At 56.5% G+C, this 27,073-nt stretch overlaps 1 protein-coding gene across 2 annotated transcripts in view; it reads left to right on the top strand.

Annotated features, from left to right (window-relative positions):
• Nucleotides 1-24,685, top strand: part of GRM4 (glutamate metabotropic receptor 4) — a 41,724-nt gene extending 17,039 nt beyond the window's left edge. Inside the window, exons 3-10 of one of the 2 annotated variants that reach the window (XM_086476699.1) lie at nucleotides 3,906-4,041; nucleotides 6,334-6,488; nucleotides 6,805-6,945; nucleotides 12,801-13,001; nucleotides 13,867-14,003; nucleotides 14,547-15,482; nucleotides 21,285-21,531; nucleotides 24,636-24,685. In XM_086476699.1, the coding sequence (XP_086332825.1) occupies nucleotides 3,906-4,041; nucleotides 6,334-6,488; nucleotides 6,805-6,945; nucleotides 12,801-13,001; nucleotides 13,867-14,003; nucleotides 14,547-15,482; nucleotides 21,285-21,531; nucleotides 24,636-24,685 (2,003 nt within the window). The remainder of the gene's footprint in view (nucleotides 1-3,905; nucleotides 4,042-6,333; nucleotides 6,489-6,804; nucleotides 6,946-12,800; nucleotides 13,002-13,866; nucleotides 14,004-14,546; nucleotides 15,483-21,284; nucleotides 21,532-24,635) is intronic. The other variant, XM_086476700.1, reaches the window with a different exon arrangement.
• The last annotated feature ends 2,388 nt before the right edge of the window (nucleotides 24,686-27,073 follow it).

Below are 27,073 nucleotides of genomic sequence, written 5' to 3'. Positions count from 1 at the left end.
GTTAACCCCACCTTAATGAGCCGAGTCCCCGAGGCTCCCGGCAGAGCCGCGGTGGCGCTGGGGGAAGCTGAAATCCCACCAGGCTGGGGGTGATGCGGGTGGGAGGGACACGGCCACATCCTTGGGGATGGTGCAGGCAAGGGTTTGCTCCCGGAGGGCTTTGCCCTGCCCGGGGTGGGGGGTGATACTCTCCCAGGCAAGCTTTGCACGGCTGGGATGGGTGCATGGGGCTGTTGGGTGGTGCAGACACGTCCCCGCGGGCCTGGCTCTCCTGGCAGAAGGGTGGGTTGTTTGCTGGAGGACGAGCCCTGCAGCAAACCATTCCCTTTGCAGAGCTGCTCTGGCTGCACGTCCCAGTTTTGCACGGGAGATTTTCCCCTCTTGCCCTGACGAGCATCGGTGTCGAGCCACCCGCCTGGGTGGGACGGGGCAGCCGCTGCTTATTAACTGGGGTGGGCTTGTTACAGCGAGCTCTGGCAGAGCAAGGGCTGCAAGTGCAGCGCCGGGCATGCTTATGTCCCCACCATTTCACTCTCCCTGTTGGTCTCCCCTTTCCCAGATGCAAGCTGCTGAATATTTCATCCTCGGCTCTTCCCAGCAGCCTCCCTGCGAAGCTGCTGGCTCTGCCACCACGCGACCGGGCTGTGGGGGCTTGGGCCAGCAGCCAAAAGCAGGTCCAGGTGCTCCTGGACCCTGGGGCTGCAGCTCTGGGTGCCTGGTTGCTGCCCCAGCCTGCGGGAGGTTTGGGAATGGGCTCAAGTTGGGTTTTCAAGGCTGTTTCTTGCTGCAAACGCCCTTCATCCCACGCTGCCATCCATCAGTGATGGCATGCATGGGATCTCATCTGAGTGTCTTTCAATCGGGTGCCTGTCTCTAAGTTGTCTCCAGCAGCTGGCTGTGGGATGCTGCCCTGGTCCTGGAGGCTTTCTCCACTGTTCCTGCTTCTTTTTAGTCCTTTCCCAAAGCTGGAGGAGGAAAGGGGTCTCCATTCTTCACATCCCGCCTTCTCCCAGAGTCAGACCGTGGCCCAAGTCAGGGAGCAATGCTGCGCTGTCGCTCCGGAGGAGGGAGAGCAGCCGCCTCCTCACTTTGATTTCTTGCTTTAAAGGAGTGTTTTGACTAAATGGATTTTTGTGTGAAGACAGTAGGAGCATCGCTCGGCAAATCCCCCTGCCCACTGCGGTGCCCGGGGGCAATGAATAATGCAGGCGCTGAGAGCCAGGGCTGCTGGAGGTGAGCAGGGCTGCCCCAAAACACACAGCTCTGCCCACCCCAGCCACCTTCCCCTGACCCCCCGACCTCTTTTCTTCATTATTAAGAAGATTTTGTTAATTGAGAAGATAAAAACGTTAAGAAGTGTTGTCAGTGTACGGGCTGGAGGAGGGTGCTGCGGGAATGTGGGGCTCCCAGACCCACCGGGGGCTTTTACCTGGGCTGGGTTTGTGTTCTTTTTAAGCTGGGAGAGCCCTGAAGAGCTGTAGTAAAGTGTAGGGCCCGGGGAGTGCAGCCAGGGCTTGCAGACATCTGTGTCCATCCTTGGGGCAGTTTTCTCCTGGCATCCAGCTGCTTTTTTGGGTCCCCATCCCCACTTTCCCTTCCTGCTGGCCTGGCCACGTCCTTCTCACATGTTCTGTGCTCTCCAGCCGCTGCGTTAATAAGGTCCTCATTACGTCCTAATTGCCCGTATCCCTTTTTTGTTACATTCCTTGTTAGTTTGATTTAACAGAGCTGCCGAGTAATGTGGTCATTTCTGAATTGCCATCGATTTAGTTTCCTTTCTTATTTATTTATGGGCCCGTCTCCTCTGCCACCTTCTCTTCCCATGCGTACAAGAAGACAGTCCCTGCCACAAGTTCACCCAACGCCACTTGCTGCTCCTGCAAGTGCCACGGGATCCTGGCGATGCTCAGAGCTGCTGCTTGGGGCGAGGGGAATAAAACACTCGTGGAGGACCCCAATGCAAAGCCTTGCTGCTGTCCCAGGGAAATCTTGAAGCTGGGTTTGGTCTGGCTGTGCTGGGAAAGGGCCAGTGCTGCAGCTGCCATGCGCACGCCTGGAATCCCCGTGTCCCTGCGTTGCACACTCGTGTGTGCACGCATGTTGAGGGGTGCGTGTCACGGTGTGTGCCTTCCCGCGCTCACGCGAGCCCGGAGCAGAGCACACGCAGCACGGGAGCCTCGCGATGTTGGTGCCTGGTGGCACACGGGTGTGTGCTTGTGCCAGCCCTGAGCTGTCACACGCGTGTGCACGCACCCGCTCGACTCTGCGCTGGGCCTTTTGGAAGGTTCAGGTGTTTGCAAACCGCTGCTTTTGTTGGATTTTCTCCTTTTATTGCCATGGAAACTGTAATTAAGCTGCACCAGCTCCTTAGCTTGAGCCGCTGTCTTTGGTGGCACAGCTGGTGCCACCCTGGCCTGGCCGGGGGCTCAGTGGTGACCAGGGTCGAGTGCCCCCCAGGCAGGGATGTGCCTGTCCTGCCAGCCCTGCCTGCTGCTGCCCGTCTTGCCTGGCTGATCTGTCTGTCCGGGACTCTGTTTATCCCACTCCCTCCTCTCCATCCATCTGGCTCCCCAGATGGGAAACAAACAGCAAATTGGCCCAATTTCTTCCTACTAGGAAGGAAAATCCCTGAAAGGGTTTTAGGGGGGAAAAAAAAAAAAAATTCCCTGAAAAGCCCTGTTTTCAGGCTGGGCTGGGGCAAGGCTCCCCTGGCCAGCGGGTATTTGCTGGGGGATGCTGTTACCCCCATCCCTTGCTGCGTGCTCAGCACCCATCAGATCATCAGATCCCCCCCTCCCCTCTTTGGCTGCATGGGGCAAAATTACGCCAATTTTCCTCCAGCCCTGTGGAAGGGAGTGAACTCTCCCATCCCAGAGGCCTCCGCCTCGGTGCCTGTCCCCATCCCATCCTCCCCCTGCTCCTCTCCAGGGCTGTAAGCTGGGAAATCTCTCCCTGCCACCGTGTGCTAATTACTCTGACCTTTGCTTAAGCGGGGATCTTTTAGTGGCAGGCAAGGTATCAGCCGTGTCATTTACTATGCAAATTGAGACCATCAATTACATCCAGAAGGTCCTGCAATGTTTAATTTTCTCTCCGATCTCTCTTTTTATTGGCATCTGCAAAAATGCAGGAGCAGGAGGGCTCTGGCTCTTCGGAGCCGGAGGCTGGGAGCCCAGCAGCCGTGTGTGGGGACGCTTCCAATTGCCAGCTTCCCCTTGTCTCTTTTAATTTTAATTAACTGCTTTTGCAATCGCCCTGTGGAAAGCTGGGCTGGGAGCTTAGTTGGTGCCGCAGGGATGGGAATAAAACCCTTTGCAGGGCCAGGCTGCCGTGTCAGGGGTGAAGGGCTCATGCTGGGGCTGCAGCCTATTGTCTTCTCTTCCCACAGGCTGTTTTTGCCAGTATTTGACCATTGCGTGTGCAAAGCCCTTTGCAAAACCCAGCCCTGGTCTGGCTGGAAAACCTCCATGAGCCACTGGGATGGGACCGTGTGTTTGTCAGGGGGATGGGGCGTGATGTGGTTGTGGCTTGAAGTGACAGGTACTAAGAGGAGTGGGTGGAAGGCAGAGAGGAGCTACGGAGATGCGGGATGGGAGGGAAGGCGGCGCAGAAGGGCTGAGCTGTGAGGGAGAGGAGGGTGAAGGCAGCGACCTGGCAGAGGAGGCGTCAGGGGAGGGCTTGGGTACGTGTCCTGGGGGGCTGGGTCGGGGCCAGGGGGCTCTGGAGGTGGTGGGCTGAGGAGATGGTGCAGTGCTGAGCCCCTCACTGTGGCTGGGGTGCAGGTGAGCTGGGGAGACCCCTGTTTGCCTGTTGTGGGGCTGGCTGAGGAGCCACGGGAGAGGGGTTGTCCCCAGGGGCTGGGGACCCCCAGGGGTGTCTCAGTGCTGGGGCTCTCTCTGCCACAGGAGGGGTGTGCGTGGCCCAGTCTGTCAAGATCCCACGGGAGCCCAAGCCGGGAGAGTTCGACAAGATCATCCGCCGCCTCCTGGAGACCTCCCATGCGAGGGCTGTCATCATCTTCGCTAACGAAGACGATATCAGGTGCGGAGGGGCTGGCCTGGCTGGGAGGGGAGGCTGGGGGGGGGAATGCACTTCAGGGCACCCGCACCGAGCCTGACATGTTCTCAGTGCGTGCTGCTGGCCGGGGCGTGCGGGATGCCAATGGCAGGAGCTGGGCACTGCAACGGGAGCCAACCGTGCCTGTGGTGTGCAACGTGGTGTCCGCAACATGGAGCGGGTTGTGCCTGCGCAGCTGCCTTTGCAGCGTGGCGGGGATGTGTCTGCAACGGGGCGACGATGCACCTTGGAGCGTGGCAGGGACGTGTCTGCAATGGGGAGACGATGCACCTTGGAGCGTGGCAGGGACGTGTCTGCAATGGGGAGACGATGCACCTTGGAGCGTGGCAGGGACGTGTCTCCAACGGGGAGACGATGCACCTTGGAGCGTGGCAGGGACGTGTCTGCAGCAGGGACCCACCAGAGCTGACTTCAGAGTGGCCGCCTGGCATATTGCTGTCGTCAAACCACAGCAACACGGAGCTCAAAGAAGGACAAATCCACTTTCTGTTGGCTTTGGCAACCCCCGCTGTCACGACCCGGCTGCTTCACGCTGCTCATGGGCTGGGTCAGAGCTGGCGTGGGGCCTCGCCGAGCACCGGCCGTGCAGGATCCAGGCTCCGGTTCTGCTTTGCTGTGCAGCCTCAGCCCCCAGCATGGAAGAGGAACAGATCCAGCGGGGGCCTTTTGGGGACTCCCCCTTGCTGCCTTGCCTGCCCGGCAGGGCTGGGGACTCAACCATGCTTCGAGGCGATGAGCTGCTCTGCAGGCGAAGCGATGTCTTGCAGCTCCTGTTGTTTATGGAGCAGAATGATTCACATGGAACTACCCCTGATTTCCTAAGTATCTAATTTATTAATCAGCAAACATTATGTAAATGTGGGTAAACTGTGATTTTAAATCAGTTTACATCAGATGTGCAAACGCTCCGAGTTTCTTTTTTCCTTCCTTAATAGAAATGTCTGCAAACTTGACATTTATGCGGGTGTGTGGTGAGAAACGGGGGATTTACCTCGCTGTGTAAATGGCAAGCCCCATTAACTGGGGTTTGTAAACATTTACCCATCCAAACAGGATTACGTCCCATGAACAGCCGTTTACACACACCCACCTCGTGCCGGGTAAGCGTGGGTTTAGCCCGGGCTTGCAGACTGCCGTGTCCCGACCCTCGTGCCAGCTTGGGCTGCGGAGCCTGGAAGGATGGTGTGCTGCCTCTCCTGAGCTATGTGGGGCCACGCTGCCGAGCAAGATGGTCTGGAGACGGTTGTTGCTCGAATTTCTGCCTGGCTCAGATGTAAAGTAAATCTGCGTAAATCACCGATCTCACAGGGACGTCCTTGGTTTGCCCCGGGGAGATCCTGCCCCGCATGAGGACCGCGGGCAGCTGGAGATGCTGCTTGTGCTCGGAGCCTGCTTCTTCTCCTCTTGTCTCCACTTGGCTCAATTTGTATGTTTTTTTTTTTTTTCCTTATTATGTTTCAAACACCATCTGGACTTGAACTGATCGGCTCCCGTTGGCGGGGGGTGAGTCACAAACCTGCCTCCTCGCTGTACAAGGAGACGGAGCTGCCCTGGGCCCCGCTCCCATGGGTCTGGAGACTCACGCAAGCCCCCAAGGGGACAACGAGCCCTGGGAAAAAAGGAGCCTGGAGAGTTGGATCTAGGAAAGCTCCCATCCACCTGCTAACGGAACTGGCTGGCGCTGGTGGAGCATGCAAGCGTGTGTGGCTGAGTGTCTGGCCACAATGCTCGGCAGGACGGGTGGCACCTTTGGCTCCCCACTTCTGCTCAGCTGCCCAGTTGAGCCCAGCAGAGCCCAGTTTAGCTCTAGCCTGGGCACTGGCAGCCCTGGCTGGCTCTCTCCCGTGGCTTGCGATGCTGATCGGAGCTGAGAGCGCACGCGCGCTCCCCAGCGCTGCTGCTTTTCCTGCCTGCTGCGGCATAACCTGATTTTATTTTTCCTAATGTTGGGTAATTAAGGGGGAAATTCAGTTATCAGTCAGCAAATATGCAAATGAGGTGGGAGAAGCAGCCTGTGTGCCTGGGCTGGGGCGGACGGAGGGTGCGGGAGCTGAGCAGAGCGGTTTGCTCTCACGTATCCATGTGCACCGGGTCGTGCACGGTGCCTGGTGCCGACTGAGCGTCTGGTGCAGAGATGCAAACAGCGCTGAGTCCTGCCCCGTGCCAGCGTCCCCGCTTCCACGAGGCTGGACGTGAAGCTGGTGCCCCGGCCCCGCGGTGCCACCAAGTGCCAGCGCCTGTTGGGTCTCTCCACAGAAGGGTGCTGGAGGCGGCCAAGAGGGCGAACCAGACGGGACACTTCATCTGGATGGGCTCGGACAGCTGGGGCTCCAAAATCTCCCCGGTCCTGCACCTGGAGGAGGTGGCCGAGGGCTCTGTCACCATCCTGCCCAAGCGGGTCTCTGTCAAAGGTAAGGGGCTGTGCTCAGGGGGTTCCCTCAGCTCCCCCCGGGTCAGCTGTCCCCTGCAGTGGTGTCCCCTTAACTGCAAGGTTTTGGCTGTGGAAGACTCTGTGTTTTGCAGCGGGTCTTCCCTGAGTGGCTTTTCCAGCCTCCAGCTTTGCCCAAGCGGCATCTCGGAAACAAACCCTCCACGTTCTTATGTGTCCCTAGACCCCATCGCTCACGAGACACTCCTTCCCCTCTGGCTGGGGAGTTTTGGGCCATGTGAAACATCTTCCTGCCATTCCAGAGGTTTATTCCCTCTATCCCCTTTTTCCCTGGGCAGGTTTCGACCGCTACTTCTCCAGCAGGACGCTGGACAACAACCGCCGAAACATCTGGTTTGCTGAGTTTTGGGAGGAAAATTTCCACTGTAAGCTGAGCCGGCACGCGCTGAAGAAGGGCAGCAGCATCAAGAAGTGCACCAGTAAGAGCTGTGGGGATGCTGCGGGCAAGCAGAGGCTTGTGGGCACGTGGTGCTGTATCGCACAGGGTGGATGGGGACGTGAAAACAATGGCAGAGAGCCTAGGGCAGGCGTCAGAAAGGCTTCCCTTGCTTTCCCCTTATGGCCTTTTAGCTCATCCGTGTCCTTGTTGCTCCAGAGCTGCCAGCCCAGCTCAAGGCAACTACGTGGCAATTAATGCTCTGTGCATGGTGGTCTTGGTTGTGGGCATGGTTTTTTTGGACAGAGCATCAAAACCAGTTGGGGATTTGGGGGAGGCTGGAGAAAAGCTGGTGCTTCTGCAGCGTGGGGAATGGGGGTGATGCAGAGCTGCTCGCCTGTGTGGGTACTTGGTGTCCTCTGGGCTCGTGATGGCAGTGGCTCATTTGAAAGCGGACAGGAGTGTTGGACAGAAGCGTTGTACAAAAATACTTTCTTGCATCCTGGTGTGCTGTGTGTGATCCAGGGAAGCGTGGAGCCTGCTTGCTTTCTGTGTGTGAAGGCACAGTCCCCGCGCGGAGCTCCCAGGGCTGCTCCCTCTCGCGCACGCTTCTTGCCCATCTCCCTTCCCTTGGCTCCATCTTCTGCGGGTACAAAACCTCCCAGATTGGGGGGATTTGGGGCTGAATTCTGCATCAGCCAGCAGCAGTTGGACAACTGCCTCTTTCACATTGTGTGCTTGGCAGAAGTACCATAGTCCCGTGTAAGGCATGAAGCCACCGGTGCGTCCTTGCTCCCTTGCAAGCAGCTCCTACCTCCCCTGAGCGGGCTAAAAGCTGGGCTGGTTGCAGAGAAATGCGGCCGATTGATGGCGCAGGGTCGGGATCCGGCTCTTGCTTAGCCAGCACTGAGGCTGCAGCCACCTCGTGCCCATGCCCGCAGGGAGGGTGCTGCCGGGCGCCCCGCGGGAGGGTGCAGGAGTGCCCCGAGAGGAGCTGATCGCCCCGCGGCACGTGCTGGAGCGGCGTTTGCCCGTGTCTCCGCTGGTGTCCCCCTTGGCCACTCCAGGCAGGGAACTTCGTCCTGGCAGAGCCCAATCCCAGGCCCCCTCCTCGCCCCTCACTGTGCTTTTTTAGCCATTTTCAGCTAAAAGAGACTTGTAGGGATTAATGCAGTAAACAAGGCAACCAGGGGATCTGTCTTGCTGACAGCACTGCTGCCAAGGTGATGGTTGGAGGCTCAAGGAGGTGACATGTTTACTGAGAGATGGGAGAGATTTACTGCTTGCCTGGCACTGGCTGAAGACAGATAACAACGTGGCGGCTCACAGGCTGCGACGTGGCAGGGCTTGGGGACATTTGTGTGTCCCCCCCGTCCCCTTGGGAGGGATGTCTGTGGAAGCCGTGGTGTGCTGGCAGGCAGACGGACCTGGCTGCGCTTGGAAAGTTTGATCATGAAAGTTGTTGTTTTTTTTTTTTTTTCCTCTGGCTTTCAGCGCTGAGGATGAGGGTGATGAGGGTGATGGTGCTTCCATGTCCTCGTCCTTGCAGGCAGCTGATGATTTGGGGACACTTCTCTGCCCCCACAAGGTCTTTCCAGTGCTGGAGCTTCCACAAGTAGTCTTGTGGATAATGCATAGGTGTGAGCTTGGTAAGCGGCCAGGGCATGCAAGAAAACTTGCCCGTGGCCATGGCCTTGGGTAGCCGAGAGCATCAAGAAATCCCCAGCACCAGGAAATGCATGAGCAGGTCCTGCAAACCGCTGATCTCTTCCTCTTCATAGTAATGTAGCATTTAAAGAAGCGATATTTCAGGGCCAGGGTATTAGTGGAGGCAGCTGAAACCACGACATGGCAAATGTCCTAGGAACTGTCTTTAAATTATCTGAATTTGTCAGCAAATAAATTGTCTCCTGAACGTTTGCTTGGCAGATAAACGGAGAGGGGAAATAATGTACGATGAAGCAAATAACCTGCCTGTGCAGATCCATGTGCTCCTGCTTTGCATGGCTTATGCAAATGTCCTGTTCGGGGCTGTTTTCTAGAGGGAATTGTACTGACTCTCCCCATGAGCTTCAGGTGGGGGTAGAGCTCAACATGCACAGAGAAATGCCAGCCTTGCTTGCTTTTGCATCTCAAAGACCAAACCGAAGGGTGTCCCCCCCCGAAACAGGATGGCTTATGACTCTTGATCGCGTTATGGGAGAACTGGGAGGAAGGTGAGGGGCGAGGGCTGGGGTGGGCACCAGGTTTTGGGGTGATTCCTGCTGGCAGCTGCTCGTGTTTTCCCCAAAGCCAGCCCTAGCACCCATCAGGACCTGCGCACCCCATCGCCAGGCTGTCCTGCTGGGACTGGGATCAGGGCAGGACCCATCTCCCAGCTGCTTTTGCAGTAGGATCTCCTCAGCATCCTTCCCCACCTCCAAGCTCCCTCTGGCGGGCTGCATCCCTGACCCTCCCGCGTTGGGCAGGCTCCTGCAGGGGACCCAGCCCCTGCTCGCACCCAGCCAAGCCGGGCTGGAAAGGATCCTGCCGGCTGCTGCTTTGTTAATAATTCGCACACGTGCGGATGCAGATGGGGAGGTGCTGGGGTGCTGCGAGCGGAGACAGAGGAGCCGATGGCAGTGCTGGGTTGACTGGGCCGGTGGGGTGGCGAGGGCAGGAGGACAAGGCACGGCTTGGGGCTGCGTCCCCCCACCTGCCACCCGCAGGGGGACTGCAGGATGCTCCCAGACCCTACGGGCTACTCTTTTTTTTTTTTTCCAGGAGAGCTAATTAATGGCCTTCGTTTGGCAGGGCTGGATGGTAACTCTGCTTTGAAGCAGGGCTGGGGATTTCTCTGCGTGCTCACCTCCGCCCAACCAGGCTGCGGATAGATGCAGAGCAGCGACGTGGGCGGGGGGGAGAGGAGTTTTATTTGATTTTCCTTCTTTATTTGTGATTCCTCATAATCTTTTCCCTTTCTGTTTTGCTTCTCTCCAGTCTCTTCTTAATATGGAAGTTGTTTTTTTTTTTTTGTGGTGCTGGCTGTTTTCCAGCACAGTGTGCCCCAGCCAGGCCAAGGGGGGGGAGGATTTGCTCTGCTCGCCTGGTAGTTAAAATGATAAAAGCTTCTTGTTGATCGAGGCCGGGTCTGGGCAGGCAGGGGTGTCCTGGCAATGCCTCTCTGCTCGGCTTTCCTTCAGATCCACCGGCTGGGCAAACGGGCACTGCCCGCCTCGCTGCGAGGGCAGCTCAAGCCCTGGTTGCAGAGAGGTGTTTGCAGCGAGCGTCCCTCGTGGGGGGACAGTCCCTGCTCCCCAGCGGGGCTCACCCAGCCTGAAAACACTGTGCTGGGTGCACGAGATACAGAGATTCAGAGGCAACACCATCCCCCAGCTCTCTGGAGCAGCACTGTGAGCGATTTTGATTAACTCCTGCCGAAAGCCGGCCCCGGCGATGTGATGGGAATTGATGCTAATCCTGTCTCATCCACCGCTTGAGAAGATAGCTGCGTCCGTCCTCCGAGAGGTGCCCGCGGAGGCTCATCACGCACTTGAAAATTAATTAGCGGCCCTGTAGAACGATGCACGACCCTGCTATTATAATCAGCGGGGTCACATCCCTTTTGCGGCCCTAATATACTGCGAATTTGTCAGAGATTTATTGTCTCCATGTCGGGAATGAGCCTCGGCTTTCTGCTCCATGTTGCCCTCTCTGTGCACGAGACTAATTCCTGTCTGCAAAAACCATCTGGGGCCTGGGGCAAGGTGCCCGACGGACAGCCCGGAGACCTCTGCTTATCTGCAGCGGCTCAGCTTTGGCACTGGAGCTGTTTTTTCCCCACCACGCCAGGCTGATGCTGTTCGCTGCGAGCCAGAGGGATGTTTGGGAGGAATATGCAGGCTCTGCAGCCTGTATTATCACGGCAGGTTGTATTTTACTTGCTGGGACCTGTGTGGGATTCAAGGTGCCTGCTGAGAAGCTGGGAAGGGACGAGTCCTGCATCCTGTGTGTCCCTGAGCTCAGCAGCCTCTGCGGGGTGGCAGGACAGTGCCAGGGGTGGCAGCGGGGCTGGGACATCCCCACAGGCTCAGCTCCCCTGAACAGTCTATTACACCTTTTTTTTTTTTAATGGATAATTATCTTGACAAGATAGAGTGGCTTGACTGCGCCTTGAGGGATGAATGCGGGGAAAGGCCCGAAGTTGAGGGAGAAGATGAATAGCTCTTGTCAATAATGTGGAAGAAAGGATAACTTGACGGGTTTCGCATGAGTAATCCCCATGTAGTCCAAAAGCATTTTTATAACTTTGAAGGATGGGCTATAAATTCTCCTCCTTGATATCATCTTTTCTTGTCGGTCAGTTTGCTATCAATTTGCTTTAGTGTCTTGTCAGCAGCACGTTTCACTCTCTGTCCCGGCACAGGGACCTCCGGGCGCACGGCTCTCGGAGCCGTCCCGACTCGATGGAGATTTGCTCCGCATCCCGTGCTGGCTTTGTCCCATTTCCCGCAGCAGGGAAGGAGGAGATCAGCAACTGCTGCTTGCTTGTGCCTTTTCTGTCCCCATCTGCACAGGCTGTATGCCCTGGTCCCTCACAGTCGCCGTGAATCCCCACCTTGCATCAGGGAGCAACCGTGCATGGTGGAGCCAGAATTAATTTTGGACACCCTTGGATGGCTTTCTAGGATGCTGCTGCCTCTCCGGAGGGTGGAGGCCGTGCCTTCGGCTCCCCGAGAACCACTCGCTGTTGCCGAAGGAGCTGTGGCCTGGTGGGGTGCCTGGCCGTGCCGAAGAGGCGGTGATGGAGGTGCAGAGGCCGTGGCTCTCCGTTGCGGCGGCGCCTCACGGGAGACGCTTTCGTAGCTGTAATTAACAGCGTGCTACATAAATCGGTGTCTTTTACGAAATGATTAACATGTTTCTAGTCCCATTAAAGGCGGTTATGACAGGAGAGGCAGGCAGCTGTCGCTGGTAATTACCAGATCCTTGCAGGATCCTGCAAGCCAGGATGGCCGGGGAGGCTGCAAAGGGCTGTGGGGTCAGTGGGGTGGGAGGGTGGCAGGGGGTGATGAGGGGAGCAGGGTGACAGGGGGCTTCAGGAATGAGATGGAGGACAGGCAGCCAGTGATGGATGTTCCCTGGGCGGTCCCTTGATGCCGCTGATAGACTGAGCTGGTGGGAGCTCCTAATATCCTGCGTGATAAAGGAGGTCAGCCCGTGGGGGTGAGGATGTGGCGTCGATCACAGCCCAGCCCGCACCCCGCTGGGGGACCTGGGAGTACGGGGATGTCCCATGGCGCTGGGATGTGACATTCCAAGGGCTCTTGGAAGCACAGCTGTGTGCCAGCACCCACGTGTTCAGAACTACATTACAGGGAGGTTGGTTGGGTGTTTCCCCAGTGAATATGTTTCTTGGTTGCACGTCACCCTCCTCCTGCCTGCAGAGGCCAGGCCGTGTACCCCAAACCTTTGCAGGGGCTGGGATGAGAGCCACAGCATCCTCCCCAGCTGTCCCTCCTGACCCCTGAGGACAAGAGACATGCAGGTGACAGCAGGACTTAGCTGGTGGAGAGGCTTGAGCCTTGAGCCCTGACAGTGCAGACCCAGCCGATGCCTTGGGCTGGCACTGCAAATTACATCTGCTATGTGGGGTTTGTTTTGGGAAGAGTTTGGTGGTGTTTGAGGTGCATTTCTGCCCCTGCTGCTCCTTCCTGGGCCGTGTCTAGGAGGCATAAGCTTCCCGATGGCAAAGAGGTGCCCTGGCTGGCTGGTGGGCTGGGAATGGGGTTGGAGTTTCCAAGTGCTTCTGTCCAGAGCGAGCTTGTTTGTAAAGGTTTGGCTGCAGCAGAAATGTCCCTGTGGGGAAATGGCTGGGACGGCAGGAAGATGGCAGCCCTGCTTTACGTGTGCCTACAGACCGAGAACGAATCGGCCAGGACTCCTCGTACGAGCAGGAGGGGAAGGTTCAGTTTGTCATCGATGCTGTCTACGCCATGGGGCACGCTCTGCACAACATGCACAAGAACCTGTGCCCTGGCAAGGTGGGGCTGTGCCCCAGGATGGACCCGGTGGACGGCGTGGAGCTGCTCAAGTACATCCGCAACGTCAACTTCTCAGGTCTGTCCGTCCCCGGGGTGGTGGGGAGGAACGGCCCCGTGGGGTTGGGTTGAGTTGTCCCTTGCGGCACCCATAATTTATTTATGTTACCGTTTGGCACCCACCACACTGCAAATGCTGGGTGCAGAGACGGGGTAGTTTTGCAGCAGATCAGCAGACGGGGAGGTCTGAGCTTCCCCATCTCCTGGGAGCCTGTGGAGAGTAACCCGGCAGCAACCCTGCCCTCACCCTGCTGCTCTGCCTGCCTGGCCTCTCCCCTTGCCCTCTCCCCCCTCCTGCCTCCTCACATCACGGTTGGCAGAGGTCCCGCTGAATCACGCTGCCATGTCTTCAGATCTCCTCTGGAAATGCATCTTTTCCTCTGCTTTATCTCCTTAATAAACATTTTCTGTCTTGTCCTCCTTATTACTTCTATTTATCTCCACTCTGTGATCTCCTCTGCAGTGTCTCTTTTATTTATTTTTCCCTCTTGCTTGATTTTTCTTTTCCTTCCTTTCATTAGTGTTTATCTGCACAGTTGACTTGATTTAACTTTAAAGCTACTTTTTCCTCCTTAAAAGAAGCAGTAAACCGGTTGGTGTAACAGCACTTGGTGCCTGGCATTGCTCAGTGAGCTCCAGCTCCTGGAGGGGTTGGTGGGTTGATAACATAAGCACTTGGGTTTGGGGTTGTTTTTCTTTTCCCCAATTGCTTCCTCCACCCTGATGCCAAGCTGGCATCGTCCTGGCAGCTTGCTGCACTCCCAGCAGTGTGAAAAACCCCAGGCCAAGGGGGAAGCATCAAACCAGAGCCCCCTTCAACATGGTCACCCAGGGCACCCCGTGCTGCTGGGTGCTGCGGGTGCTGAGCCCTCCCTCTCTTGCAGGCATCGCTGGGACTCCCGTGACGTTCAACGAGAACGGTGACGCGCCGGGGCGTTATGACATCTACCAGTACCAGATCAGGAACTCCACTCCCGAGTACAAAGTCATTGGGCAATGGACTGACCACCTCCACCTAAAAGTAAGACTGGGGGCTGGCTGGTGCCTGCAGTGTGGCCATGCACGGTCTGTGCCCAGGGGAGGGTCCTGCAGATTTCTCCTGTGCCCATTGAGGCCATGTTGGGTGTAGGAAACCTGGCTGGGGGCTAGGGAGCCCATGGGTACAAAGTTAGGCAGCCAAACTTGGGGGGCTCAGAGGGGAGGGTGTCCCCTGACTGCGCACGTATGTTTCAACCGTGGTGACACACCATCAGCACGTGTGACCATATGCCACGGGCTCTGGGCATCCAACTTCGTAGCTCTGATAAGGGAAGAAGTCAGAACAGAGCAGAGGGGGTTTTCCCAGGGAAGGAGGAACTTTGTTTTGGGTTTCTGGTGTTGAATCTTCCCAAAAGGCCAACGGAGAGCTTCACCGCCTCCTTGTCCCCATGCTGGGTAGGGCTGGGGTCCTTCACGGGATGTGCTGGATCCATGAGCAGAGGCAGGGCATCCCCCTGTGCCCCAGAGATGCTTGACAGATGCCCAGCTCAAGCATCAGTGGGACTGGTGCCATCTCGTCCCGCAGGTGGAGAGCATGCTGTGGCCGGGGGGTGGGAGCCAGCTCCCCAGCTCCATCTGCAGCCTGCCCTGCAAGCCGGGTGAGAGGAAGAAGTTGGTGAAGGGCATTCCCTGCTGCTGGCACTGCGAGCGCTGCGACGGCTACCAGTACCAGCTCGACGAGTTCCACTGCAAGCGGTGCCACTTCAACGAGCGGCCCAACGAGAACCACACCAGCTGCACCCCCATCCCCATCATCAAGCTGGAGTGGAGCTCGCCCTGGGCCGTGGTGCCTGTTTTCATCGCCATCGTGGGCATCATCGCCACCCTCTTTGTGGTGGTCACCTTCGTGCGCTACAACGATACGCCCATCGTCAAGGCGTCGGGGCGGGAGCTGAGCTACGTCCTGCTGACGGGCATCTTCCTCTGCTACGCCACCACCTTCCTCATGATCGCCGAGCCCGACTTGAGCACGTGTTCCTTGCGGCGCATCTTCCTCGGGCTCGGCATGAGCATCAGCTACGCCGCCCTGCTCACCAAGACGAACCGCATCTACCGCATCTTCGAGCAGGGCAAGAAGTCGGTGAGTGCCCCCCGGTTCATCAGCCCCGCTTCCCAGCTGGTCATCACCTTCAGCCTCATCTCGCTGCAGCTCGTGGGCGTCTGCATCTGGTTCATCGTGGACCCGTCCCACTCTGTCATTGACTACGAGGACCAGCGGACTACAAACCCCCACTTTGCCCGGGGCATCCTCAAATGTGACATTTCGGACCTCTCCCTCATCTGTTTGCTCGGGTACAGCATGCTTCTCATGGTCACCTGCACTGTGTACGCTATTAAGACCCGCGGGGTCCCGGAGACCTTTAACGAAGCCAAACCCATCGGGTTCACCATGTACACTACTTGCATTGTGTGGTTAGCCTTCATCCCTATATTTTTTGGGACGTCGCAGTCGGCGGAAAAGGTAAGGGAGAAGGGGAGAGGTCTGGCTGGTGGCCCTGTGGGCTGCAAGGAAAGGGGGCTGAGAGAGGCTGACGTGTCCTAAGCAAGGGGTGCTTCTCTGCGGTCCTGCCAGCTTGGGAATCGTGGTGGGATGAGTTGGTTTGCAAACCTCTCGCTCTACTGGGGAGCAGAGAGTCCACTGCCTCCAACCCCGTTTTCCTTTCCCCATTTTTTTGCGGTTTCCCTCGCTCTGCCCTTCCCTCTTTCACTCCTCCCTTGCCCTCTCTTTTTCTGTGCCCTGTTGGCTCCGCTGCCCCTCTCTGGACAGGGCAGCTGTGGGCAGCGGGGGGAGGATGAGTCCCCAGGGCAGATCCACGTCCGTGGTGTCACGAGAACCATTTCTGTGTGGAAAAGTGACCGAGCACTGCCCATCCGGCTCCTTTTCCCAGTGCTGAGTCAGTGATGGAGGCTGAAGAGATGCGCCTGCCCTCCGAAATCCCCAAGAGCTGGAAGCAGCAGAGAGCAAGGGCAAAGGAGAGGGAGCAGAGCAACCCCTCAGCGCATCCCCTCCCTCGCCGGGGCATGCGGCACCTTGTGGCTTCTCACTCGATTACCGTTCCGCTGTGCTTTTAATTAACACCTGTGTGTTTGGCAACACGGCACCGACAACAAGTTGCTCGGCCGGGCTGCGGCGGGCAGGGTGGCACAGGGCTGTGAGGGGGAGCGGAGCGGCTCCGTCTCGCTGAGGGGTTTGGGGAGCGAGCATCCCCTGTGACTCGGAACGTGACTTCGCACACGGCGTAGAGGAGGCCAGGCAAGATAATCCCAGAGGTGGATTTGTGCTGTGAAACAACCCGTCTGTCTGTCCTCCTCCCTCTCCTCGGCTCCTGGAGGGTGGTCCCCATGCTGGTACCCGTGGGACTGAGGCCAGCCTGGATGAAGCTCCGTGCTCAAGTGAGAGGGAGTGAGAACAAAGAAGAAAAATCTCATGAATGAGACCCAAATCCTCTTTGCCTGCCAGCCAAAACAAGAATTGCATTTATGTTAAATGCAAACAGCTCACGCCTGCCAGCCCGGAACTGCCTGTGACAAATAAACCTCAGTGTTGCTGTTCCCTGGAAATCCTCGGGGTGACCCACTGCCTGGATTCCCTCTCCGGACCCATCACGACTGCAATAATTTCCCCCAAGTGTGTCCCCCGTGAGGCTGAGCTGCTGACGCTGCAGCTTTTGGAAACACCTATTGCAAAAGGGCCAGGGGTGGTTTGCTGAGAGATCTTTTGCTGTGGACACCCGTTTCAGATCTGTCCTGGAGAGTTGTTTCTGCTCAGAGCATCAAACCCCAGAGCTCGAGGACGCTGGGTCTGCACAGGCAGCTTTAACCTTGACTCAACCAAAAAGTCTCTACCAAGCTAGCCCGCGCTGGCTGGAAGTGTGAAGGAGAATTAAAGGAAATAAATGGAGCCTTTTGCAGCATTTCCATTTTGATGAGATGGCAGGGGAGATACTAACAAGAAAGCAGGTTTTTTAAGAAATTATTGCAAAACAAAAGCTCCCTTAAAGCCTCCTTAATGTGCTCGGCATACTGTGGGTAATAAAGATGGAAATGATAATGATTGTAGATTATGCGCAAGGTTGCTCACCTCTTCACTGCAGCTTGTCATGGGATAATTTAGGGCTGCCGAAAGCTGGCTGTCAAGCAGCAATTCGACAATAGGCTGTGCCTCACTTCGGGGGCTTGTAACGTGCAGGGCTTCTCTGTTATTAGGCTGCTAACAAGCTGATTAGAGGCGGAAAAAGTGATGTTCCCAACTCCCCTTGGACGCAGCTCTCTTTCTCAAAGCCTGCCGCTGCCACGGCGTCTGCTGAGCCGTCCTGGGGAGGGGTCTGTGGCGTTCCAGCTTGGTGCTCGGCCGTGCCGCCGTGGGATGTGAGCTCTGAGCATCTCCAGGCTGTGGCTGAAGGGCGATGGATGCGCTCAGAGGCAGCCAGAGGAATCAGGTGCTTGGTACTGCCTCGATGCTTTAGCTGCTGGTTTGCAGTCTTGGGGAGAAAAAGGCTGAAAAGGTGTTGTTACTCAGCCTGCACAGAGGATCTGGCTCTGAGCATGTCCTCAGGATGAAAACTGAGGGTGTTGGCATTGGCATCACCCCATGGTGGTGCCGGTCCTGCCTGGGATGCTTGGTGGGGCATCCCCAGGCTGCTGCAGGGAGGGATCTCCTTGCCTTCACCCTGATGCTGCTGGGATTGAGGCCCTGTTGGACTCCATGAAGGGTCAGCACCTGGGAAAACGAAAGCCCGGAGCATCAGCTGGCCTGTTTTTCTCCCCATAGAGGACGGCCGGAGTTTCGCTTGAGTCCTGAGGATGCCAAGGGGCAGACCCACGCTTCCAAACTCCGCTCGGCATCTCTGTCCCAACCCCGTCTGAGCCTACAGCCAAGGTGGTCCGAAGCCTACAGCCAAGGTGGTCCGGAGGAGCTGGATAAAAATTTCCATTTTTATTTTATTTTGCTTTACCTCGTGCCTACAACTTTGCATGGAGGTGGCGTATTATTATAACAAGTCCCCCAAGCCTTTTCTGAAAAGAACCTCTTATCCCTGCCGATCCCAGCGGATTACAGAAATAGCAATAACAGAGGATCTAAAGAAAGAGACAATTTCCTGCACTGATAAGGCGGCAGCTGAACAGTGGTGTCATTGTCTGGTTCTCTGTTTATCACATTTGCTTTCAGCGAGGGAAAAGAAGAAGGAATGAGAAGGACTGTCCAGTGGTTTGTTCAGCAGTGCCGGATGAGGGTTGAGCAGGTTTTCCCTTCCCTGGCACCCATGGCAGGGCGAAATCTCTCATAGCCGGGCGAAATGTGGATTTAGAGGTGGGGGTTGCCAATTAATGGCAGAGATTTGCTTTGGGACAATCACAAGCTGTGCACGGCTGTGCCTTGAGCCTGGGCTGCTCCCTGGGGGCAGCATGGGCTCATCCAGCCCTGGGGCAAAGGCTGAGCACAGCGCTGGGCTTGGGGACTTGTGCTGGGTCATTTTGGGTTACTGCAGTCCCTTGGCGCAGCGTCATCGTCCGGAGTCAGAGACAGGCTGTGTTTGATCCTACCCACGAAGCAGCGGATGCTGCTGAACCGGGAGCTGTAACTTCTTTGATAACTGCAGCGCACACCTCCAAGGGCTCTGGAGGAACCTCAAGTGTCATTAACGGAGGGGCAAAGTGGAGTCCTGTGTTGGAAACCAATTATAGAGAGCAGGAACCAAAATCGTGAGAAATGGTCGTTTTTTGATGTGGCAAAAGGTTAACTGTGCCGCGCTTCATGGCTGTGTTTAGGCTCCAGGCTAAAAATATTTCTCTCTGAGCTGAAAAGGGGCTTGCTGCGGCGCGGTGCGAAGCCGCTGAGGTTAGTGCGGGCTGCAGAACATGGGGCTCTTTCTGGGAAACGCATCGTTAGGGTGAAGGTGGCCACGGCCACCCTCTGAGACCCCAAAAGTGCGGCAGGGGTTTGAGGAGGGCTAAGAGACAGGAGGGAGCACGAGGAGCCTGGAGATGGTGCCACCTGGGGTCTTGGTGGAAGGTTGTCCCCAACAGTGCTGGGAAATGGAGCCCTGACCCAGGCATGTAGGGGGAAGCGTGCACGGAGACGTCTTGTCTGAGCTTAAGCTCAGCTGCTCTCTCCCTCTTCACTAAAACGCCTCCGAGTCCCGAGGCACGGGTGGGAGGCAGGAAATATGGAAATTGCTGGATTGAAAAGTGAGGCTCCACCAAAAGGCATCTGCTGAGGACCAGGAGGGTGGGGAGGTGAAGGGCTGCTCAGCCTCAGTTGTGTCCCACGGGGTGTCACGCTGGTGCTGAGCAGCGTTGCGCCGGTCCCCGGGACAAGGGTTGGGGTGCCTGGGGTCCCAGGGCTGCCCTCATTCCTGGGAAGTCTCGTCCTTGTGGTCCAGGACACTTGTGGCAGTGTCTGGAGAGTTTCAGTGGGGGGGGGGGGGGGGGAGGGGCAAGCAAGGAAAAAAAAGGAAGGGGAAAAAAAAAAAAAAAGCGCAGATATTCTGGCACAGAGCTATGTTTTGACTTTCCTTGATGAAATGACATTTTTATTTCCAAAAACTGCCTAGATTGACTCTGCATGCATATAGAGAGAAGGTGGAACAAACAAACCAGCGCATGTGACAGCAATAGGTTTTATTCTGGGGACAAACGAAACTTTTCAGTTGACTCAGAGCAAGCTTTGTTGCTTTTTTTTTTCTTTTGGGTTGAGTTGAAACGCTTTTGGGCCTGTGTGTTTGTTTCTGAAGCAGGAGAACAGAGCGAAATGTTTCTTTGCATGGTCGCACCTGGGACCTGCAGGTCCTGGGGTGGGATGACAGCCCTGGCTGGGAGCTGTTGCCTCCCACCAGCTCTCACTGGTGGGATGGAGCTGCCTCTATGCACCTTCTCCCCAGGGAGCAGTGCAGAGCCCCTGTGCTCAGCCTCTGTCCTCAGTCACCTTTTTGCTCTACTGCCTCCAGAAAACGATCCCCCAGGTTAAGTGTGTGCAGCTGGGGAGAAGGGGACCCCCTGCCCTCGCTGATGCTGCAGCCCCTGGGCTTCCCCTGGCTCCTCCAGGTCCTGCCACCTTGCAGGGCACCAAATCCCACATGGGAAACAACTGCAGAAGAAACCCTGGACGCCACACCGTGACTGAGGCATGGGATAAAGTTCATAAACTGCCTTAAGCCTCCTTCTAAATCCTTGTTAGCAGCCTGCAAAAGAGCCTTGACATCTGAGCACAGCTGGAAAAGAAAAAAAAGGTGCGTCCAAAGGCACCTGAAGGCCCAGAGCCCCCTCCCTGCTCAACCTGGAGAGACCCGGCACGTGAGCTACGTGGTAGAGGAGAGGTTGCTGGAGAGGACAGAGCCTTGTGCCAGGAGCAGGGATGCTGACAGAGCAGGGATGCTCAAGGAGGGACTTGTATGCCCGGCCTCCCGTGTTGCTCGGGGATGAGAGGTGGGGATGGGCGGAGGGAGGGGGTCTCTTTGCCTCCCGTTGCCTCCTGCTTCGGATGCCCCCGGCTTGTGAGGAGCCTGCCAAACGCTTTTCATAGAAAAATGGATTATTCTACAGTCAGATTAATGGGCTTTCATTTTGCAAAACATCTGTCACTGTTAGTCCTGGACAGTGAGCGTGAAATTAGTTTTGACTGCAGAAAGGCAACGTCGGTGTGTAATATGTGACTTACATGACAACGGCCCAGGGATCCAGCTGGGGAATGGGAATTACCTGTTGAAGGGAGATGGGGGAGCGGGGGGTGCCCCGGGCCAGGCCCTGGCAGTGGGTGTCCTTGCTGCACCCATCACTGAAGCATCAGAGCTCCTGCCCTGCGGCTGGTGGAGCTTGCTGCGAGTGCTGGGGAGGAGAGAGGGAGGGCGGAGAGGGCACAGGGGCTCCGTCTTTGGTGATGCTTCTGAGTTGGGGTGCTGGCAGGTTGCTGCTGGAGCATGTGTGAGTGCTGGGGGGGGGGGGGGGGGCTGGGCACAGGCAGGCTGTGCCAGGGCCCCGAAACGTGGGTCAGGGCAATGGCACTGCCTCCCCATGTTTGCAGGTGGGGAAACAGCAAAAGTGAGCTGAAGGCCTCTCTGGGTGCACCTTGACCCATGCAAAAAGTCGAGTCTGATGTTTTAAGGTCCAATACCGCCAATGTTTCCAACCCTGGCTCCCCATCCCTTCATTTATTTAACCCTAATGTTTCCATGCTCCCCTGTTTACTCTCCTCCTTTCCCAGCTGACCCTTCTTGCATCCTACAGAGCCGTGGTGGGTCTCAGCTCGCACCCTTGTGTCTTGCAGATGTACATCCAGACCACGACGCTCACCATCTCCGTGAGTCTGAGTGCCTCGGTGTCCCTGGGCATGCTCTACATGCCCAAGGTCTACATCATCCTCTTCCACCCGGAGCAGAACGTCCCCAAGCGCAAGCGGAGCCTCAAGGCCGTGGTGACAGCGGCCACCATGTCCAACAAGTTCTCTCAGAAGGGAGGTTTCCGCCCCAATGGAGAGGCCAAATCAGAGCTCTGCGAAAATCTGGAAACACAAGGTAATGTGACTCTCCACGGGGTTGGGGAGCTGGTCCTGCTGGGGACCGAGCTGGTACTGGGAAGCCCGAAGCCCTGGCTCACTGGTGGGCTGTAGCCGTGCTGTCCTTAGTGGGCGCAAGCAATGTGGGCAGTGCTGCTCCTCGGCAAAGGGACATCTCGGCTCCCTCCTGCTCCACGGCTTGGCTCACCACGCTCCAGGAGCGAGGGCAGCATGGGAAGGGATGCATCTCACAGGCTGGGGGCCACTCTGCTCCCTGCCGTGCCCAAAGCCACCTCAGGGAGGGAGGTTTGCTCCAGTTACCTGTGCTCCAGCTGGGGCACAAGCAGGCATTCCTGGCTCTTGGCAAGGGGACAGCATCATCTCCTGTCTGCAGGCAGGGGAGATTCCCCCTTTGTTAATTTATTCCCACCCAAGAAACGTGGCTTTCCATCACCACAGCCACATAGCTGAGACAGGACGTGTCCTGCCTCCCGCTGATCGGGATCGCTTCTGGTGCTCCCATCGCTCCGCAGGCCGGTTTGCATTATCCCATGGGAATTGCTGGGTGGGTGGCAAGGGAAATAATGCTGGAGACACGCTCATACTGCTGCTAGGTGAGGTGCCCTCTGGGGCACATGGAAATCTGCTCAAACATCTGGAGAAGGATCCTAATGTCAGCCCACCCAGGGGCCAGGCTGGAGCTAAGGCTGACACAGGGCCAGAGCCACCGGTCTGCCCTGGGAAGAGATGCTGGGAGCTCAGGAAACCCTGGGAAAGTGGGTGCGTGCCTGTTCTGTGCTTGGGTTTCCAAAACCAGAGCCTTGCAGGAGGAAGAAATGGTTGGAGCCAATGCTGCTGGGGTCCTTTGAGAAGGGAAATCCCATTTGGGCTAAATCTGAAGAAAACCCCGTGGAAATACGAATGTTCCTCACGTACCAGCAGAGTTTCTGCGTTCCAGCGTCAGTGGGATGGAGACCAAACAGCATTTCCATGGAAAGCCGTGATTGTCTTTGTAATCCCACACTTGCTCTCTTTCCAGCCTGAGCTATTTAATACCCCTTGGCATCTCTGTATAACCGCTGTATCCACGTCGCTCTGAGTAATGGCTCTCGCTGAGGGTAGCTCTGCACGCGATGTCTCTCCGTAGGCAGGCTCTCTGCATAATCGACTCTTTCATCTACCTATCTGCATTGTGAAGGGCAGCTGCACGGTCAGACCCCCCTCGCTGCCTGTGCTGGAGGTGGCTTTTGTCAGCTGCCATCACAGATCTGTGTGGTCCATGGCCCTACCCCAACGCGGCAGGAGATGCGGATCTCTCTGTCGCTCCCACTTTGTCTGTGCAAGAGATGCTCCATGTAAGGCTGGGGGTATCTGTGGGCTCCCTATGGTAAAGGCTTGCTGGGAGCACTGGGGAGCCGCCTGGTGCCAGACTCCCCATGGCATTGGTGTCACAGGCTGTGACACCGTGCATATGTGACCATGTCTCTCTGCAGCCTCTCCTGGCTGGGGCTTTGCTGGCACAAAGGGCCAATATCCCCTCGTGGTGGGGCTCAGAGGCCCAGATGCAGCCATCACCTCATCTGGGACCTGAACCCAAACATTCCCATATGTTCTTGGCTGCGCTGAGCATCCTTGTCCCCCGTGGGACTCACAGCAGGAGCCTCTGAGGATCCTACGTGCCGGGAGCAGGGAGAGCTGAGCCTCCCGTCTGCCGCATCTCCTGCTCCGATGTGTCTCGCAGGGGGAATACAGGAGCTCGGTGTGAACGGGGCTGGCAGCACGCTCCGAGGTGTGCCAAGGCGGGGAGTCGGGCACGGCATCAGTGCTGGGGGCAGGGGGCACGGCAGGGTTGTCAGCGCAGGACCGAGGGGCTGTTTTTCACTCTGTCACTGGCAGGTCACGTATCCTTAAATAAACAACAGAATAAATAATTCACAGGGCTTTGATATGGGCAGATTGGCTATGAAAACATTGCAGCTAACAAATAGCTCTGTCAGCTCTAATTTCTTATGGCCTATCTAATTGTTATCTGGGAATACCAGTCTGAAGTCTGCAGCAAGGTTCATTTGTCAGCGAGGCACCGAGATGGAGGGAGAGCTGCCGGGCGTCCCGGCCGCTCTGTGTGGTGCCGGTTTCTCGCAGAGGACACGTTTGTGCTGCTTGTGGTGTCTCGGGCTTTGCTCTGTGTCCCGGCGCTCATCCGTGTCCTTGGCTGGAGGGCGTCCGTGTGTCTGCTGAGCCCTGTGGCACTTGGGAACCTCATGGTGGGATCTCGGCAGAGCATCACGCCTGGCCAAAGCGCGGAGACAAGCCGGGGCGTTGCAAGCTGCTGCTTCCACCTCTCCCTGAGCTGTGGCTGCTGCTAAAAGCAAGTGACGTGCTGCAGCCTCCGAGCCCGAAGGCAGCGGTGCAGCCCTGCGGGGAGCAGGAGGATTTATTGCTGTCTGGCATTTTCCTGGTGCTGGGCCTTGCTGCGGCTTCCCTGGTGTCCGTCTGGGACCCGTGGTGGCTTTGTAGCTGTTGCTGCCTCCTCTCCTCAATGTGTTCGACCCCATCTCAAGGTGTTGTCCCAAAAATCAGGGGCTGGTGCATCTGGGAAAGCTGGAAGGTGGCAGCAGCGTATGTGCCCTGCTTCTCCGGCACCTGAGCAGGGACACAGGGATCCTCATGGAGGGACTTGCTGCTCAGCTACCGTGGAGCGGCATGCAGGGGTGCGGGGTGCCCAGCTTGGACCCCAAATTGTGCTCTTGCAGGGCTGGGGCAAGCAGAGCTTTTGGGAATGTGGAGCACCCGTGGGTGTGTCTGTAAGAAAGGGGAAGTGAATGGGAGCCCAGGAGCACATTCCTCATGGCTCATGTCATGTCCCAAGGTCTCTCTTTGGGATGAACTGTCTTTAGAGAACCCCCAGGAGCTGCTGTGGGGCTCAGCCCCTCTGCCACGGCTCAGTGCCCTCTCAGGGAATGATCCTGAGCACCAGCGCTGGCTGGACCCGTGAGCAAACTCCATGTCACATCCCCGCCAGCATCTCCTGGCAGGATTGTTGGGTCAGGGTGACAGGACAAGAGCCAGAAAGGGAGGGTGGCCTTCATTAATGATCCATGTGAGGTTTGTCTCTCTTTCCAGCACTGGCTACCAAACAGACCTACGTCAGCTATAGCAACCACGCGATTTAGCTCCACCGATCGCAACTGCCTGGCACAGAGGGAGCCTGCGGATGCCACGACACGGGAGGGAGCTGAGCCGCACCGCTCGTCGCAGGACGCTGGAGGGGGAGCTGGACGGGACGGGGAGGTGGCAGCAGGGGGGGACACACGCTGCTGGTGGGGCTGCTGGGCAGAGCCCCTGGGGAAGATGGCAATCAACAGCAGCAAAAAAAAAAAATAAATAAAGAAACAATAAAACCAAACCACCGACCACCGTGACAATGCATGCCTCCCCATGGAGGAAGAGGAACAGTTGAGCAGGGGGGGACGTACTATGGAGAAGAGGTGACGGACTTCGGCAAGTCTTTGGGGTTTTTTTCTGTATCTTGGCAAAAAAAAAAAAAAAAGACACCCAACATTTTCCCTTTTCTGGAATTTGTGAGATTGTTTGTGGTTGTGCAGAACCTTCTGTTTTCTCTTTCTTCTTTTTTTTTTTTTAATCCTCCATTTTCTTTCGTTCCTCCGTCTTCCTCCGTCCCTCTTCACTCTCTCTCCCGTATCCTACCAAATTCTCTATGTTGCAGAAAGGAAAAATAAATAAAAATACATAAAATTTAAATAAAAAAGACAACAAAATAAAATAAAATAAAACCTAGACTGTGTTCAAAGTGCTGATTTCTATAGGTGGTTAATTAATGTATGTGATGACCATATGGATTGAAATATGTCTGCTTTATGTACTGACCAGTCAAAAAACAAAAACACACAAAAAAAACAAAGTTCAGTGCCTGGATGTTTATGAATTATTCGATGACTGTGTAGAGCATGATCATTTTTATACAAGGAGATTTCTAATAAAAGACCATGGTTTTGCACTCAGCGTTTGCTGTCTCTTGGTGACTGTTCGTTCCAGGCTCCAGCAGGTGACTTGGTTTTGGCTGATGGGGAAGGTTTTGGGTGGCCAAATGCTCCAGGACAGCACAGGGCTTGGTGTCCTTCCTCTTCAGGCCATCCTGCTGCAAACGGGGTCCTTGTGAGACGGGATGGGACAGGGAGAGGAGAGCTCAGCATCACCCTGGCACAGTGCATTGGGGCACAGGCTGCACCGATGCTCAGGGGTTGGGGCAGGATCCGGGCCAGAAAGGGCTGATTCCTCCTCGTTTGCTCTTCCAGAAGGTGCGGACTGAGGCTGGAGGGATGCAGCAGAAAGGAAGGGAATTTGCAGGGCTTCCTCCCCCTTCAGAGGCAGGGCCAGCTCCACCCTCCCCATCAAGACCAACCTGGGCTAATTAGGGAGCTGCCAGCTAACAAAAGCAGCTCTGCCCTTCCTGCAAGGAGGGTTCTTCTCCCTGGCTCCAGCCTCCCCCTTGGGACAGCACAGCCTGGTGTGCAAGGTAGGTGGCTCTTTGAAGAGGCTTGGTTTTTGCCTGTTTTGGGGAGGTTTGGTGGGTTTCCTGCTGGTACCTCTGTCCCTGTGATCTGGGATAAGGAGGTGGTTGTGCTTGTTTACCGCTGGGCAAGGAGAGGACGGTCCAAGCTTTCTTCTGGAAAGCAGATAGGACGTGGGGAAAGCAGGAGAGGAAGGTACTGCTGCCTGCCCCAGAAAGATGGGCTGCCTTCGGCTTTTGGGCAGGTTGTTGCTTTAGGTGTTGAGCAAAAGCGCTGGAGCTGGCGGCGGTAGCCTGACCTCTCAGAGGCAACGAGGGTGCTGGATGTCTCCCCGTCCTTTTGCATGTGTTCCTCTTGACCTGAAGGTGCCTCTGTATTCCCACCTCTGAGCCTGAGTGAAGTTACCCCCGTATTTTGCATGTGTCTAGACCTGTTTGTGTATTAATCGCAGCTCTGCTCTCCCTCTGGTGTGTCGCGCAGACTGTGTGCCCTGGGGAGGGGAGGCCTCCGTGCTGCTCCGAGCACTGCGGGGAGCTTCAACCATTGATCAATGCCAGAAGGGAAACGCGACTGTTCCCTGCCGGCATGGAAAGGACAGAGCGTGGCTTGAAGGCAGCAGTTAAAAAAAGAAGAAAGAAATGTAATGAAAAGCTTGAAACTTTGATAAGATCATACTTGTCAAAAGAGCTTCTCAGGAGGAAAGAACCCTGCTCTGTTCCCACCACATCCATCACTGTCGGATCGGATGTGAAATGCCGCCTGGTTCAGAGGGCTCCTGGAAAACCTGAGTTGATGTCTCTGGTGTTGATGTCTGCTGTTTCCAGCTCTGAGATACTGCTCTACTGTTTTTACAAGCAGCTTTCCACCCTACATTCTGCCTGATAATGACTGGAAAGGCCGATTCTACCTTAATTACAGCATCCCTGTCCTCTCCCTTGCGATATTTGTGGGCAGGGATCCTCTGAGTCCTCCAGAGAGGCTGTGCGTGGGGACCGACCATGCTGCTACCAAGCAGATCTTCCAGGCTCA

The sequence above is a fragment of the Leptosomus discolor genome, chromosome 21 (assembly GCF_034619465.1).
Source record: "Leptosomus discolor isolate bLepDis1 chromosome 21, bLepDis1.hap2, whole genome shotgun sequence".
Taxonomy (NCBI): domain Eukaryota; kingdom Metazoa; phylum Chordata; class Aves; order Leptosomiformes; family Leptosomidae; genus Leptosomus; species Leptosomus discolor.
Note: the sequence above shows the minus strand (reverse complement) of the source record. Positions and strands in the feature narration are given on the sequence as shown.